At 34.4% G+C, this 17,483-nt stretch overlaps 1 protein-coding gene across 1 annotated transcript; it reads left to right on the top strand.

Moving 5' to 3' along the window:
• Positions 1 to 15,556: 15,556 nt before the first annotated feature.
• On the top strand, positions 15,557 to 16,898 carry GCK72_012348 (uncharacterized protein; the record flags this gene model as incomplete). The annotated part of the gene is made up of 3 exons (XM_053729038.1): positions 15,557 to 15,617; positions 15,760 to 15,908; positions 16,026 to 16,898. 3 exons carry the CDS (start codon positions 15,557 to 15,559, stop codon positions 16,896 to 16,898), a joined length of 1,083 nt encoding a protein of 360 aa, XP_053583810.1.
• Positions 16,899 to 17,483: the final 585 nt, after the last annotated feature.

Raw genomic sequence — 17,483 nt, 5'->3', positions numbered from 1 at the left:
CTCACATTATTTAATTTTTTCAGGTAAAACGAAATCATAGACCGTATGAAACTGTAAACATGTAATCAAATTTGAATAGTAAACGTCAGGGCGCACACTCACATGTTGTTCCCGTAGTATTCATTAACTGCTTCGATAACGTCTGAATTTTTCCACCTCAATTACTTCTTCGATAACGTTTTATTTTCTGTAAAATACATGTTTTTTCCTAAAACGAACGGCGGTCTAAAATTATTGTAGTTCCATAACTTGATGAGTTTACCGTTCAGAGTTGAGCGGAAGGCGGAAAGCGGAAAGCGGAATAAGAATAAAAGATTTTATTCATATTTTGTTGTAAAAAGCCCTTTAAATGATTAAATTTGTGTTAAATTTTCCATTTTTCGTTAAAAACTGATAGTTTTGCTGCAAAAAACCTCAAAAAAATCAGTAAATTGGAGTAGGCGAACAAAGTTTCAAGATGATATCTTCTAGGCGGAAGTTCTATCAATGAAAAATTTAGTTAGAGGTCAATCACATCTTTTACCTGAAACAGAAAATGAGTTGCAAATGAACTTTTCAATGAGGTCGGTTCGAGTTATGCTTGCATTTTACCGGTAGCTTTTACAAAGAGTTTCATGATGAGGCTCTCCGGAACAACGAAACGAAAAAAGAACAGTTTTTTTCGGTAAATAAATCAAGGAAAATAACATTTTTTCCCGGGGTAAGTCATAAATTCAACGACATTGTATTTTATGTAGGTAATAAAGTGTTTATTCAAAAATTACACTTGTTCAAAGTTGTGTTACATGTTGCGTTACATTTACAATGACAGTGAAACTGTGATAAATTCAAGACTCCTTGATGTTTGTCTGATGAATTAACTTTAAGACGCTTTAATGAGATCGATGAAGGCTACTCGAAAAAATCACATTATTAATATCTTTCAGGAAAAGCGGAATCATAAAATCTATGAAACTGAAGAACAAAAAAAAATTTTTGAATAGTAAACGTCAGGACACACACTCACTGTTGTAACCAGCGAATCATTTATGAGAATGGATATTTGAAACTGTAATTGTAGAAATTGTGCTCTACCAAATCTCAGAGTTTCAACTTTTTAAAGAGAAATGATACGGCTTCAAGAGGCTCATATTGTCAAATGTGCAATGCAGTTTTTCGTTTGTCTGTATTTATATTCTAATCAATTTAGATTTTTCGGATTGATTGGAAAACGCATATATATTTCAAGCTGTAAACAATTTCAAAATGTACCTTTATCTTTACAAAATGCACTAAATATAGAAGAATTTCAAAATAATTTACTGCTTCACTATTTTTATTATAGGCTATGTAATTGCGATCTGCCAGTTGATTTGGGACTTATGCACTGCGACTCCTTGCAATTACTGATACTACTATCGAAATAAAGACACCTGGTTTTTGCGAGCTTGAAATTTTATAAAAGAACATCACGCATTGGAGAACTGTTGTCCATTGTATAAGTGGCCATTCGTTTGAAATGTTTAACAAACGGGAATCAAATTAGAAAACAAATAAATTTTAGCAAAACGAAGTTTATAGCAGCTTGTTTTGATGAAATCTAGTACAGTTCATTTACTGTTTCGATAGCGTCTGAATTTTTCAACCTCTATTACTTATTCGATAAACGAGAGCTAACGTAGGGCTTGAAATGGGACGCGGCGGGACGTCCCGCGTCCTCGTCCCGCGCGTCCCGGATTGTCATAAAACGGTTAAAAGTGAACCAATATTTTTGAAACTTTGGATATCGCGTTCCCAGCTATGTCTTCAGGCTCTGACACTTGGCGAGAAGGATTTCACGATAACTAATAACTGAAAATGCTTTATGATTGAAAGTAATTTTAACATTACTGAAACCGTGATACATTGAACAAACTTTTTTCAGCTGAATCACTATTTTGATATAAGTTCGTATGGCTATGAAGAACTATACACTGAAAACAGTATCTGCTAGATTATTATTACAACATCACTAAAACAGAGATGAATTTTTTTGTGATAGTAGCGCATCAATTTGTCATAGTTTTGTTTAAAAATTCATAGGTAATTGAGATTTTCCTTGCCTTCCCAGAAGTTACAATAATCATTGAACTAGATATTTCAAAAGTTACCTCAAAAGCACACGGATCATAACACTCTGAGATTGAATGTATATCTGAAACAGAGAAAACTAATTTTAGACATTTATTGTAAAGCAACCGTCAAAACTGGCGTACTACCATCATGTTAAAAAGAATAGGGAAAAACGTTTTAATTAAAGTGAGCACCTTTTAAGAATCTTGAAATCAACCTGAAACAGTGATACTTCTGTTTCAATAACATTGTGATATGGTACTAACCTTTTTCATGAGGTGTTTGGGAGATATTACTAACATATTTTGTATCACGGTTTTACATAACAATTGTTTCAGAACAAACATCGTGATATATTACCCCCTGTCCTCTTAATCCGGAAAGGAACTCAGAGTTTGGCTCGTTTTCAAGATTTCTGGAACACTGAATTTAAAGAATAATCGATCAAATAGCTTGTTTAAAATGCGTGAATTGTGGATAGTAAAGAAAAAATAAGGCAAATAAACAAATCTATATAAAAAACGGTGGTAAAAATTGGCAAATAACGATTTCATTATATAAGCGAGACAATACATACAATTTGGAACAGAAAAATGCTTGAAAATTTTTGATAGAAGTAAAAATCAAATTATTATTTTTTTATTAGAGTGTCAGGATAATCTTATGATGTGGAATAAGTGACCTCCAATGACCGAATGTATTTCCTCCATGTCTGAAACTGTTCACTTAATTCATAATGTCTGAAAATGTTCTGTTTTCAGAAACGTTTCTTAACATTTAACAATGGGCAACCATAATAGGGAAGATGCATATGTCATTTTTGACCACTTTTTTCTACGGGCCAGACTGGAGTTAAAATTCTGATGAATATTTGCAGTGTTCATTAGTTCGAGCTACAATACGTGGAAAACTGAACACGTTTTGATAGCCAGAAGAAAAGTTTGAACAATCAGAATGCTTCCTGGAATTTTCTGTTTCTAGAACGTAATGAAATCCGGGAGTTTTCTGTTGGAATAGTCTTATTCCGATTTGAAACTTTCAACTAACGGTTACTGAAAATAGAGCAAATTTCCAAAGCGCCGAAAAAGTAGGAACTCAAATTTTTATTATTGCGAAGACGTATAATTTACGATCATGGTTTGGAATTCAAACAAGAGAGGAAATTAATTTTCTGTTACAACCTGTTCTTTTAAACTCAGATTTTGTTACAACCTGCTGTTACGGAATCTAAAATGAATGCATTTCTATTGATTCACACCAAGCTCTCTATGCTAAACTCAATCTTCAACTCTGGTATGTAAAAATGAGTTCTTTCAAATGCTGACCGATTTCAGGTTATTTAAAAAAGTTTACAAATATCTTTTGTGAACTCGAAAAATGTGCATCAAAATGTTTCTGTTTTTGTTCTGTTACTAAAACACATAATGATTTTTATAGCCACTCGTCTAGGTTTTGGTTTCAATTCTAATCGGTAATAGTTTGATGGTGAAAGTCTCTGTTTTCTTTGACACTTCTCAAAACTCAATCAGTTCGAAACATTGTAATTCAATGAATATGAAATAGAAGTAATGCATTGCTGGCCTGTTAGTCTATTGAAAAAAAGTTGAAACAGTGAATAAGTAGCATTTTTTGTAAACCAAGCAACAACAAGAAATTCGAGAACTCGCTAAGTTTCAGGCTAAAAATACATTTTAAAAACGATCTCCAGATAATTAGCTCAAATTTTACTTTATTTCACCTACAACGACTCCAAATTTGTATTTTCGAGATCTGTTAACTTCTACAGTAACCTCTAGCCCTTTTCCAGAATTTTTCAGTTATTCAACTATACCAACTGGAAGAACAAAACAAAAAAGAAGTCGAGTCACACTGCTTAGCAGAGGCGTTGTCCGTCTGAATAAGTAGCAAGCAATTAAAAGATTTATGAAAAAAATCAACGTTTCAAATAATTTTTTTCTTGGACTGTATGTTGGGTGTTATTATTGTTTAGTGAACATCAGTTTAGTGAGTATCATTGTTTTCGAAAAATTCCGAGTGCCACACCATCATTGGTCGGTTGGATTGGAAGCGAATCCAATCATTATTGCAAATCAATTAATGAAACGGGGTAGAATGATAATAAATTCCAACTTTTGTTATACAAAACGACTAGTTTTTCTTGCAAGTATTCAGAAGTAAACTATTTTTATAACTATCACTTGCCAAGAATTCACATTCAAAATTCCATCAGAGTAAGCAAGTTTTTTTACATTGAGAAGCAAAGCCGAAATAAAACCAAAAATCTCTGAATCAGTGGCAAGTTAAAATTTTGAAAAACAGTGAACAGTGTTTAACTTTTGTGACATTTTGTAATACTTTGCAAGAAAAACAACTTTTCGGTGGAGGTGAATCTACAGTACGACTGCAAGTGTTGCAATTTTGAATGAAACCCTTCCAAGAACAAACTCGGTTTTATTAATATCTGGTTTAGGCCTTGGAAACGTGGCTATTTAGAAACACTTTAAAATGTTCCGAAAATCAAACAATTTTTTGGCGCATTATTATAAACTCGTTTCTGTTACAGAACATCATCATAAATAAATTCTGATTTCAAGTTTACTATGAATCACCGATACTGAATCTATAGTGTTTAGAAATATTTTATCCATTTGTAGAATCCGAAGTTTCTGCGATCAACTCATATCAGATTGTGTTTCATAAGTTTCTGTTTTGAAAACTCATGTGAATCAAATTGCTTTTCTAGGAATTAGTTATGTGACGCCCAGAAACAAATTAAACACAAGCCAATTTGTAATTTCTCACAAAATTGTGGAACGCTGACAACAAACTCGTTAATATTGCAGGGATTAGTGCAAAACTGGACTAGAAAATTGAAACCTCCGAACACTATTACATCAAAATCTTCTTAACTAGAAAATCGATTAATTGAAAAATAACCGGAACCGAAAAAAAACAATGCTCAAGGATTTCTGGAAATAAGGGTAACATCATGTTGCTACTAACATGGTTAATAACATGTTTCCACAATTCACTAGATAATATAAATTTGTAACGTGAAAAAAAATTTCTGAAACAGTAATCATTATCTAATTGGTGTTTGGACGGTAAATCATGTCGCCTGTTCACTGTTTCAAAAACATCACGTTTATGGACATTGCCAAGATCAATAATCTAACGTCCATTAAAAACTTAATTTCAACAAAAATGCTGAAAACGTTTTTGTTATGTTTGCAGTAAATCAACTAAAAAATTTGCAATAGAGCGTACTTACAATAGCGCCGAAATAATAACTTCTAAACTATTTTTTTGCAATTCGACCAGTGTTCTTTGAATGTTCTGAAGGAGACCATCAACAGTATTGCAATTCCAAAAAATTATATGAATTTCGCATAGTGGTTCATGAAATTATGGATTTTTTTTGGAAAATATCCTGTTTCACTAGGTTTTGAAAGTTTTGTGTAAGCTTCAAAAATAGTTGTATCGAAAGGTTGGTTTCATTTCTTACTGTTTTAAGAGCAGTTTCAAAAATAAGTTTTACAAAGGAAGATCCTGTTTACAAAAGTGAAAGAGCTGCATTTATATGGGTCAACTTTCATTTAAAAAAATTTTCTTCCTGTACCGTCTCAAAAACTTTTCTGTTGAAACAACACTTCTGGATAACCAAAAATGCAGCGGAAACACATGTAAATGAAATCATGATGTTTTGAAAATATTTTAAAACAATTTTTGAGTTCGATTAAAAAATTGGAGAACAAAATCACATAAATTTACTATTTCAACATGACCATTTAAACAAAAAGATGGAACTATAACCATCAGTAAATGAAATTACCTTTTCAAATTGCTTACTCGCTGGCATAGGTTTCCAATCTCGATTTCGAAGGCGATTTCCAAGGTTTAAAAGTGAATTAATGTTTTTTTCATTTGATACCTGGGTAAATGAAAGACCTGAAATGGAAAAATGTGTTTGAATAGAAATTATTTTCTCACACTAATTTTTTTCTCACACAAAATGAAAAAATAATTTCAATGAAGCTGAAATAAAATTTAATTTTGAGACCTCACACATTAAACACAGCGGATCGGCAATCTTGCCTGGTCAGAAGTTGCTGAAAATTAACTATTCAAGTTTGTATGAAGAAATTTTACACAACGTTCAGTAATTATCAATCAAACAACTAAGTTTTCCACCAGATCAAATCTAATTAATAGCTTTCCAAGTCAGAGACGTTTCAAACCATGCATGAAAAAGAAATAAGTTGCAAAACAAGGAACCTCTTAACCGATTTCACTGTTGTATAGCTTTTAAACTACTACTTTGGTGTATTTGTACTGATCCCAGTCCTACAGGCGTTTTGCATATCTACGAATTCGGCATCTACTGAATCCCAAAAATGTTGCAGTTAAAAAAATGAAACCAATTTTAGTTTTGTGGTTAATGTAATTGAACATTTATAGAAACCGGCATTTTTTCAAAATCAAATAAGTTTCATAGTTTAATTGAAAATGAGAGAACACACTCTATTGGCAGTCGGAAATTATCTAGAGAAATCTAAAATCCAGGTTTTTGCCTAATTATTTCGTTTGGTCTGTAATATCCTTTCTAAAACTAGGAAAAATTTCGTGAAACACATTTTTTCTACTGTTTCTCTAACATTTCAACATTGTGTTAAAACTTGTCGCTACTGATTAAATGAATTTTTTATTGATCACTTGTGGTACCTTGTTTCATGTTGAAAACGCTTATGCTCCGAGCTCACAGCAATTGGAACAGTCGTGTTGATGTCATACTCAAAAATCGAAAAATTTTAAATCGAGAAATTGGAAAACTACACTAATCGTATAATTATCAAGCTTATAAGCAACAGAAAAATGATATTTTTCAAACAGGTTTTCATAACGACTTTAGAGATACAAATTAAATTTGAAGATATTTTTTCCTGGTTTGTGTTTCGTAATATTTGAGCTCAATCCACCGATTTTGCAAAGATTACACTCAAAAACCTTTTTTATAATCTGCATTGTGAATAATTTCCGTTTCAATCAGAAATCTTGTATATTCGTTCATTTTTAAATGCGTATGGAACCATAAATAGAATTCAAAAATGACTTAATCGGTAAGAAGTTACAATCGGAATAGGATTGCTTTCTTTTGACATGATTATTCATATTTTTAGTATAAAACTTACCCCGTTTCAAGGGTTACATAATAATGGAATTGACTTGAATGACAGTTATCGGTCATTTAAATCATACGAGCAATCGTTTCCACATAAAACATTGTTTAGAATCAAAAAAAACATCCCGAAGTTTATCAACAATGTTAATTAGAGCTTGTGAAGCAGAAAACAAAGTGAAACAGCGCAAACAATTTTTGAAAAAACTGTCAAGTGAGTCACCAATCCCAGAAAACACAAGCATTACTAACTTTCAATGCGGCTGGGAAACGAAGGACCAGTGGTTTTTAAAATAAAAATAAATCAGAAGAAATAACGAACAATTTTGCCAAACAAACAATAAGAAGCAGATTCAAAAACAGAAAAAAACCTGGAAAAGTTAAAAAATACAAAAAAAAGTGCGGTTTTTTTTGCGTGTTCAAACGACTTGTATGACATCTATGACTTCATTATACATAATTAAACATATTTTTGGAAAAATTGAAACAATTGTTTTGAAACGGCAAGAAATTTCACAAGGGTGTCATAAAGAATTGATGAAAAACCTAAAAAAAACGGCACACATTTTTTCTTGCTTTGAACAACTCTTTTTGTATTTTTGAATAACTTTGAACGTACTATCTCAACAACTTTTTATCATTATGAGAAACTGCTAATCTGAGTAACGTTTTAAGAATTTATAAAATTAATTTGAGAAAAAATTTATGATTTAAAATTTTAAAGAAGAGTTCTAAAACGAAAGAAGGACATTCAACAATGTTCAAAATCGAATCACTATTTTCTTAACAACTGCAACAGCATATTTTTTTAACTGAAAAAAAAAAACCGAATAATAAAAGATAAAAAAGTTGTAACGAAAAGCAAAGGTTTCGTACAACGTTGTTCGGGTGTGCTCCACGTTTCTTTTTATGTCACAGGTTTTAATTATTCTAGAACTACGTGAGGTGAATAAAGCCAGCCAATGTAATGAACTTGACATAATTCTGGATATTCAAACCCGGCTCCAATTGATATGATATGATATTTTATTTAACTATTTAAATATACAGAAAATGTCACTGGAGGTCAGGTAAAGTCCCTCACGAGACAAAACCTGAGAAAGGAAACCGGGAATAAGAAATTATAAAATAGGTGTTGGGCAAAATGGAGGGAGAATAAAGAAAGAAAAAAAATCAGAATCGTGCAATATTATTCACAAGAAGAGACTTGAATTCCGATGGGCAAAGGAAATGAGGGACATTAATAGTGAAGGCATTCCAAATAGGTGTTACAGTTGAGAAAAAATTAGAGCAATTAGGATTTATACAGATAAGAGACATTGGGCGACGGGAGGAGGAACTTAACCTGACATGGCTCTCAAGACTAGGAAAATACCAGTCGGTTCACGTCGCCTAACGGCGACTAAACCTCCTTTTCTACACCACCTTTCCGGTTGTTACAGCGCCTGCGGCGCTTCCCAAACGGTTGAGACTATAGAGGTTTCAGAATTCTTCTCTAATTCTGGATCGTATAACTTATTCACTTGTTGGTAGTTTTTTGTTAGCTAAGCAGCCCGTTCCGGTAGAGAACAATTAAAAAATCTGTTTTTCTGATAATATTTGGACAAATTTTCTCAATGACATTTTTCCTGTGGAATATGAAATTCAGTATGAACGGTTTCTTCACTTCTAGAATTTGTTTCTTTTTTGAAGGTAACCGAGCTACGACAAAGTTCCTTATTCACAAATCACCATCACTTCTTGACCATTTTGCTTGAATTTGTTCTACTATTTTTTTCTCTGTTTGAACATATTTTTCTGAAGCTTAGGAATGTGGAGACTTTCCTATTCATATATTCAAAAAATGCGCTTAAAACATCTTTTTGAGTTTTTGACTGATCGGCGGCGATATCGCCTCCCTCCCCAAAACCTTTCAAGATGTTTTCCATATACACGGAAATCTTCTTCATAGTCTGGTTTGATCCAAATGTTCTGCTTTCTGAATATTAACTATTAGATAGATAGAAAGATAATATTTATTGATTGAAGTATTCAGGCGGCGATGCTGCCTCTCTTCTCTGGAATACTTCAAAACTATTTTGCATACTTCTACATAAGTTCAAAAGTTGAAGTACCCTTTATTCAGTCTATTTTGATTCCAACCCTCATTTATACCTGAAAGCGCTCCACAAAAGTTGGCAAAATTCTTAAAGATCTTCAATGAAATGCACTTTATGTACAGGGTGTGGTATAAATAGTGGTATACGCAAAAAACGTTACAACTTTTTCAGAAACTTCAAAACATATTTTCCTTTTGACAAAAAATGTAATCTTTTTGAGTTTTTGACTACCCCAAGAAGATGCGGACGGAAGTATTATGGTTAAGTCAGTTTCTGACTCTGCGTTTGCAGAATTTTAATTTTTAAACACTTTGAAAGTTGGAACTCAATCACTCATTATGGCAGAATTGTAGCAGTGTCAACAGTGGAAAAAAACTGGTGCAGATACCCACGTAACCCTTTTTATCTATGAAATCTCGACTGTAACGACGTTATTTACAACTTTCATATACTGGATGTCTATGTTCCTATCAAAACAAAAAACCAAAAAACATTTCCGACCTAGCGGGAACGAACTCACCACCCCGTGCGTAAGAGTCATCTGCGTAGACCGCTGCACCGAATACGCGCGGCCGGGGCGCTCTCGAGAATGCAGTCAAGAAACACCGAGTCAGTAGTATCAGGTTGATATTTTGAGCTTTCTACCACCCTGTCGGGACACACCTTTTCTCAACGCTTTTTACCGTTGAAAATCGTCATCGTCTCCAGAAGACGTCAAAACAGACATTTTTGAAAAAAGAAAAGTTCGGGCATCAACTAAGACACATTTCCAATACATCTATCCAGGTTTCATAAAAATCGGCCCACTACGAAGGGAGTTATGGCTGGCAACAAACAAATACACAAACGGATCTGTTGAATATTATTAGTAAAGATGAGGCGCCGATTATAAGATTGTATAAGAGAAGTAGTTGCGCTTTGAGCGTACGGTGAATTGAATATTCGAATGGGCGTGACTCTTTCAAATAAACGGGAAACTGAAAAATACATGAATTTTTCTGCTGCATTGTTTGCATCATTTTTATAATGTCCACTTTGTTTCTTCATCAACTTATATATTTCTGTTTCTTCAGCTCCAAAATTATTTTCATCGTTTTGTTCAGTGATCTTTTTGAAATACTGGGTATTCCAACATTTCATTATTCTAAAAACAAGAACTATAAAAGTCTTACAAAACATCGAGCAAAATTGAGTATAAGAGCAATACATTATTGAATTTCCGAAACAGTCAAAAGTAAAAATCCAAAGATGTTCAATTCGGTTTTTATCACGGAATGATTAAATCGATTTTATCTCTGTATTCCACATGCATAGTCAGTTGTTATGACACACAATTTCGCTACTTGAATTCACATTCTACTTTCATAAATTGCTGTTTTTGCAAAATTTATCAGTAGAAAGTTGCGATCTTTATTCTATCTAAGGCACTTGGAAAACGAGAAGAGTTCTAAAAGAAGCACTGAAAAAATGAAAGTATCGAAAGTAAACCATGAAACTGAAACTGTATACTTTTGTAATTTACGAGATTATAAAAGTTGCTAAACTTTTCCCAGAAGAAAAGATACAAAAAGTATTGTTTTGGAGTGCAGCAGTTCCATACCCAACATAACAGATAAATTTCTTGGACTTTTAACTGACAAAACCTCATATTTAGCTATCGAACCTCCTGAAAATACTTTCCAATAAACATCATGATGAGACAGACATTCCAGGTTTGATGAATAGTCAATATCAGGATTGCAAAAGGTACGGTTGAATAAAGCGAAAACTTTTTCCAATTTTTGCTTTTTCAAGTCAATAGTTTTAGAGTAAAAGTCCAATTCACTTATTCTTCATTTTCTTGTCGTTGACAAAGATCCGATCTCGGATTTATAAACCACTGAAACTTAAAACAATTACGAAACATAAAAAAGCTACTTGTTCAATTCCCTTAGTACTTTTCTACCGTTACCAAAATCAAATCCCAAGCATTTGGTAAAACCGAGCAAGTCTTTTCATGTGACACAAAAATGAGATATTATCGGTTCACGAACCCTTGCCGAAGCGTGTTAAAGGCGCAAGTAATTGGTTCGGATGGGTCTCGCGGTTGAAAGCATGAAAAACCGTAGTAAAATAATTTTAAATCGTGGTAAAATACGGGGTTTTTACCAGCAAGGGTTCGTGAATGTCTGTCTCATCATGATGTTTATTGGAAAGTATTTTCTTGCAGGAGGTTCGATAGCTAAATATGAGGTTTTGTCAGTTAAAAGTCCAAGAAATTTATCTGTTATGTTGGGTATGGAACTGCTGCACTCCAAAACAATACTTTTTGTATCTTTTCTTCTGGGAAAAGTTTAGCAACTTTTATAATCTCGTAAATTACAAAAGTATACAGTTTCAGTTTCATGGTTTACTTTCGATACTTCCATTTTTTCAGTGCTTCTTTTAGAACTCTTCTCGTTTTCCAAGTGCCTTAGATAGAATAAAGATCGCAACTTTCTACTGATAAATTTTGCAAAAACAGCAATTTATGAAAGTAGAATGTGAATTCAAGTAGCGAAATTGTGTGTCATAACAACTGACTATGCATGTGGAATACAGAGATAAAATCAATTTAATCATTCCGTGATAAAAACCGAATTGAACATCTTTGGATTTTTACTTTTGACTGTTTCGGAAATTCAATAATGTATTGCTCTTATACTCAATTTTGCTCGATGTTTTGTAAGACTTTTATAGTTCTTGTTTTTAGAATAATGAAATGTTGGAATACCCAGTATTTCAAAAAAATCACTGAACAAAACGATGAAAATAATTTTGGAGCTGAAGAAACAGAAATATATAAGTTGATGAAGAAACAAAGTGGACATTATAAAAATGATGCAAACAATGCAGCAGAAAAATTCATGTATTTTTCAGTTTCCCGTTTATTTGAAAGAGTCACGCCCATTCGAATATTCAATTCACCGTAGGCTCAAAGCGCAACTACTTCTCTTATACAATCTTATAATCGGCGCCTCATATTTTCCTAGTCTTGAGAGCCATGTCAGGTTAAGTTCCTCCTCCCGTCGCCCAATGTCTCTTATCTGTATAAATCCTAATTGCTCTAATTTTTTCTCAACTGTAACACCTATTTGGAATGCCTTCACTATTAATGTCCCTCATTTCCTTTGCCCATCGGAATTCAAGTCTCTTCTTGTGAATAATATTGCACGATTCTGATTTTTTTTCTTTCTTTATTCTCCCTCCATTTTGCCCAACACCTATTTTATAATTTCTTATTCCCGGTTTCCTTTCTCAGGTTTTGTCTCGTGAGGGACTTTACCTGACCTCCAGTGACATTTTCTGTATATTTAAATAGTTAAATAAAATATCATATCATATCAATTGGAGCCGGGTTTGAATATCCAGAATTATGAAAAATAGTAGAAATCACGCTGTAAATACCAGCTCTTTCACAAAAAGCAGAAAATTTCTTTGTGCCATAGTCATTCATTCTTATCCATCCGCCAGTTTCTTCACAAAATTTTAAAAAAATCTCGTGTGATGTAAATGTCAAAAATTCAGTTCACAGGAATGCACCATCACTGATATTTTTAGAACAAAAAATCGTGTGCTGTAAACGATTTTTTGCGCTCAAGAATAGCAGAAATAGTAATCAGAAATAGTAACCAGAACCAGTCAAAATTTACAACTTGGCAGTCTCAATGTACAGCTGAACACGTATTTTTCTAACTAGGGAATGTTGTGAGTGGGGTATGGAGTTATGGCAAGTGACCTATATCATTGGAAAGCTGAGAACACGTTGTTTATTTATCTGTTTTCCGTTTTTGCTGCGGACCCTCCCAGTTCGAGAAATTTAGGTCTGAAATTTTGAAGATATTTTCCCCGTGAACTCGCGGTCACAGTTGATTTTTGGAGATTTTCGGCAGATTCAGTTCACGTGAAGTTTCAAAATATAATAAAAGTGAAAACCTTAAAAAATCAGCGGTCGAATGGTTCAGTGTTAGAGTTCAGGAATAGTATCAGAGAGTCTGGGGCTCGATATCCTCAACTCGAATTATTTTTTTATTTTTTGTAAAGCTCATAACTGGCTCCAAGAGCAATCTGGGTCACTTTTTCACACACAGCAACAGCCTCACGTAACCAACTTTCACATTTTTGACCAGAAAAAAATTCTAAAAATTTTTGCCTATAGATGATCATATAAAGTCTTGAAAAATGTTTTAAAAAAATTTTGAAAATGGTCTGAACCAGATGCTCTAAAGATCAGAGAACCCCGAAAACATGGAAAAGTGACCCAGATTGCTCTTGGAGCCAGTTATGAGCTTTACAAAAAATAAAAAAATAATTCGAGTTGAGGATATCGAGCCCCAGACCCTCTGATTACTATTCCCGAACTCTACCACTGAACCATTCGACCGCTGATTTTTTAAGGTTTTCACTTTTATTATATTTTGAAACTTCACGTGAACTGAATCTGCCGAAAATCTCCAAAAATCAACTGTGACCGCGAGTTCACGGGGAAAATATCTTCAAAATTTCAGACCTAAATTTCTCGAACTGGGAGGATCCGCAGCAAAAACGGAAAACAGATAAATAAATGACGTGTTCTCAGCTTTCCAATGATATAGGTCACTTGCCATAACTCCATACCCCACTCACAACATTCCCTAGTAAAGAAGGAAATATAGTTTTTTCTATTTTAAATAAATGTTATCATTACGGAAAAAGATCTTTAAAATATTATTCCAATTTTTGAATTTGAAAATCCATTTTTTCACAAAAAAATCCTGTTTTAATGAATAGAAAAGAAGGTTTTTTGAACCCCTTTTCCAGTGCAACTTTTCTAAAAAGTATGAAACATTCAAAAATATTTTGCAACCTGTGAACACAATAATGGACTATGTGTTACAAATATTCACTGACGGTTTCAAGTAGTCTTGTTCCAGAAATTATTTGGTATAGCGAATAGATTGAATAAAGAAAAGATTGACATTCCTACGCTGCTAGCTAGAAAGTTCACTGAAGTACTCTGATATCTTGAATACAAAATATCGCACCAATGTCTCAACAGAGCCTAAAAGTACTAGTGGATTTCTGAAAACCAAAAGGATCCAATGTAAACTGGAGAAAAGAAATTGATGAAATTGATAACCAAATATTGGAACAGTGAGTTTTATGCAAAATATTGGATATCGAAACTGTTTCAAAATGTGGTCAAATTCAAATTTTTTGGAAGTTTTACGTTTTATTTGCAACAATGTTGATGAGGATGCTTCGGTTAATAACTTCGCATTTTTTATCCCCAAGTTTCAAATATAAATATTTCGCGGCCTATTTTTTTTCATAAATTTTAATTTAGAGGCAATCAAATTCTCAATTATCGAAATCGTAGTGTGATAGAAAAAAAAGGTAAACGTCACTAACTATGTTTGACGCTAAAAAACCATAAATTTGTTAATAAAGAAACAGTGAAAAAAGAAAAAGTCAGAATATCAAAAAATTACAGTTGCAATATATTAATTTTACAGCGAATTTATGTTCTGGTCGCTTCTACCGGGTCTATGTGAAGGCAAATCCAAAAAAGATTTTTTTCTTTTACAGAATACGTGTTCCTCATTCCCATCAACTATTCACATCCTGCTAACTCATAAAAACTGCGAAAGAAGCCGACGAACAAAAAAACTTTACAATAATGCCGAGAAAAAAAAAGAATTTGAAAGCATCCAATGATTTAATATAGTTAGCGTTAGCCAGTCCGATCAAGGCGATTTCTCATTTCCCTTTTCCATCTCTCCTTTCTTTTTTCCCCGCAACCCATTTTTCTACTTCCGTATCACACATGTGTCTTCTTCTCCTCCCCCCTCTCGATACCCCCTCGTTTCTACACAGGTAAAGATCTAAACAAGTAGATTGGTTGATGAGAACAAAAGTAGAAATAACCAAATGGAAAATAAATGTTGTAAAGAGAAGAAGAAGCTGAGAAAAGTATTCTTCCGTGTTACTACACGATGGGAACCAAATATTAATTGGTATAAAAGGAAAGCGGGGTGAGAGGTTAAGGTATTAGTTTTTACCTTTTCTTTTTTTAATTCAAATTTTTTTTTCTATGTTTGAGATAAGACACGAGTGTAAATTTTTCGAAAAGTATTATTTGACGTTGTTTTGAAACAGTCAAATAATCCTAAATTTTTAAGAGAACCTGAAGATGGAGGATCCAAAGAAGGTGGCCGACGAGACCGAGTCTTATCGCAAGATTGCCTTTGCAGGTAAGCTGGGGTGCCCGTGGCGCGTTTCTAGGGAACTCATGAAACTTTCTGTTACGAGTCTTTAACTTAAGATTTTCACATCAATTTGCCTGGTTTCACAAAGATCACTGAATTTGTGAAACCAAGAATTTCAATTTTTCAGGTATCGCAATCTCGACCGTCGCCACTTTGACCGCCATCTTGGCTGTCCCAATGTTGTACAACTACATGCAACACGTGCAATCCTCCCTTCAATCTGAGGTTGACTTCTGCCAACATAGAACTGATGGTCTTTGGGATGAGTATAAGAATGTGAGTTGAGTTTTTTGGTTTTATTTTTGAAAATCACAATTTGGGTACTGTTTCAATTTTCTTATTTTTGTTTGAAATTCGCCCTGATTCATTATCATATCAGCTGTGTTTTTCCAGTTCCAAACCCTCCATGGAGTCAACGGACGTATCCGTCGTGCCGCACGGCGCCATACAGGAGAGGTGACTCGTTCGAAGAAGATCCGTCGTCAGAATGAAGACGAGGAAGTTGAGATTATCTATGTGGATGAGGAAGGAAATGAAGTGGAGGATCAGACACCAACTGCTGCTCCAACCGCTGCTCCAGCTCCAATTGCCCAAGCTCAAGTACCAGCATCTTCTTTCGCCGCTGCTCCACCTGCTCACAGAGCACCAGCCCCAGCTTCTTCATCATCTGGATCCTGTTGCTCATGCGGAGTTGGACCAGCTGGACCACCAGGACAGCCAGGACAAGACGGAGCACCAGGAAACGATGGAAACCCAGGAGCTCCAGGACATCCAGGACAAGACGCTGCTGAGGACTCTCATGCTTCTGCCGACTCTTTCTGCTTTGATTGCCCAGCTGGACCACCAGGACCATCCGGTGCACCAGGACAAAAGGGACCATCAGGAGCACCAGGAGCTCCAGGACAATCAGGCGGAGCTGCTCGTCCAGGACCACCAGGACCAGCTGGACCACCAGGACCATCAGGAAATCCAGGATCCAACGGAAACCCAGGAGCACCAGGAGCTCCAGGACAACTCGTCGATGTTCCAGGAACTCCAGGACCAGCTGGACCACCAGGACCACCAGGACCCGCCGGTGCACCAGGACAGCCAGGACAATCAGGAGGAGCCTCTCAACCAGGACAACCAGGACCACAAGGAGATGCAGGAGCACCGGGACAACCAGGAGCTCCAGGACAACCAGGTCAACCAGGACAAGATGGAGACATTGGATCCGAGGGAGCTTGTGATCATTGTCCACCACCAAGAACTGCTCCAGGATACTAAATTGTAGTTTGTAGTCTGCTTTTCAAATCTCAAATTGTCTTTCCTCTTTTTCTCTATCATGACATTGGTTAATGTTTGTATGAAGTGATTTTTTTGTCTTCTTTTTTTCTCTTATTTCCAACGTGAAAAAAACCTGTGCTTCGAAATAGTTTTAGACGAGAGAGATGGGGAAAGGAAAATGAAAAATCACCTTGATCGGGCTGGCTAACGCTAAATATATTAAATCATTGGAGGCTTTCAAATTCTTTTTTTTCTCGGCGTTATTGTAAAGCTTTTTTGTCCTTCGGTTTCTTTTGCAGTTTTTATGAGTTAGCAGGAAGTAAATAGTTGATAAGAATAAGGAACACGTATTCTGTAAAAGAAAAAAAAAATTGGATTTTTCTTTACATAGACACGGAAGGAGCAACCAAAACACAAATTTGCTGTAAAATTAATATATTGAAACTGTAAGTTTTTGATATTCTGACTTTTTCTTTTTCACTGTTTCTTTAGTATTATGTTTATGGTTTTTTGCGTCAAAGTTAGTGCCATTAGCTTTTCCATTCCTATCACACTACGATTTCCGTAATTGAGAATTTGGTGCAG

Source organism: Caenorhabditis remanei, chromosome IV (genome assembly GCF_010183535.1).
Source record: "Caenorhabditis remanei strain PX506 chromosome IV, whole genome shotgun sequence".
NCBI classification, from domain to species: Eukaryota; Metazoa; Nematoda; class Chromadorea; order Rhabditida; family Rhabditidae; genus Caenorhabditis; species Caenorhabditis remanei.
This window is presented reverse-complemented; position numbering and strand designations above follow the sequence as displayed.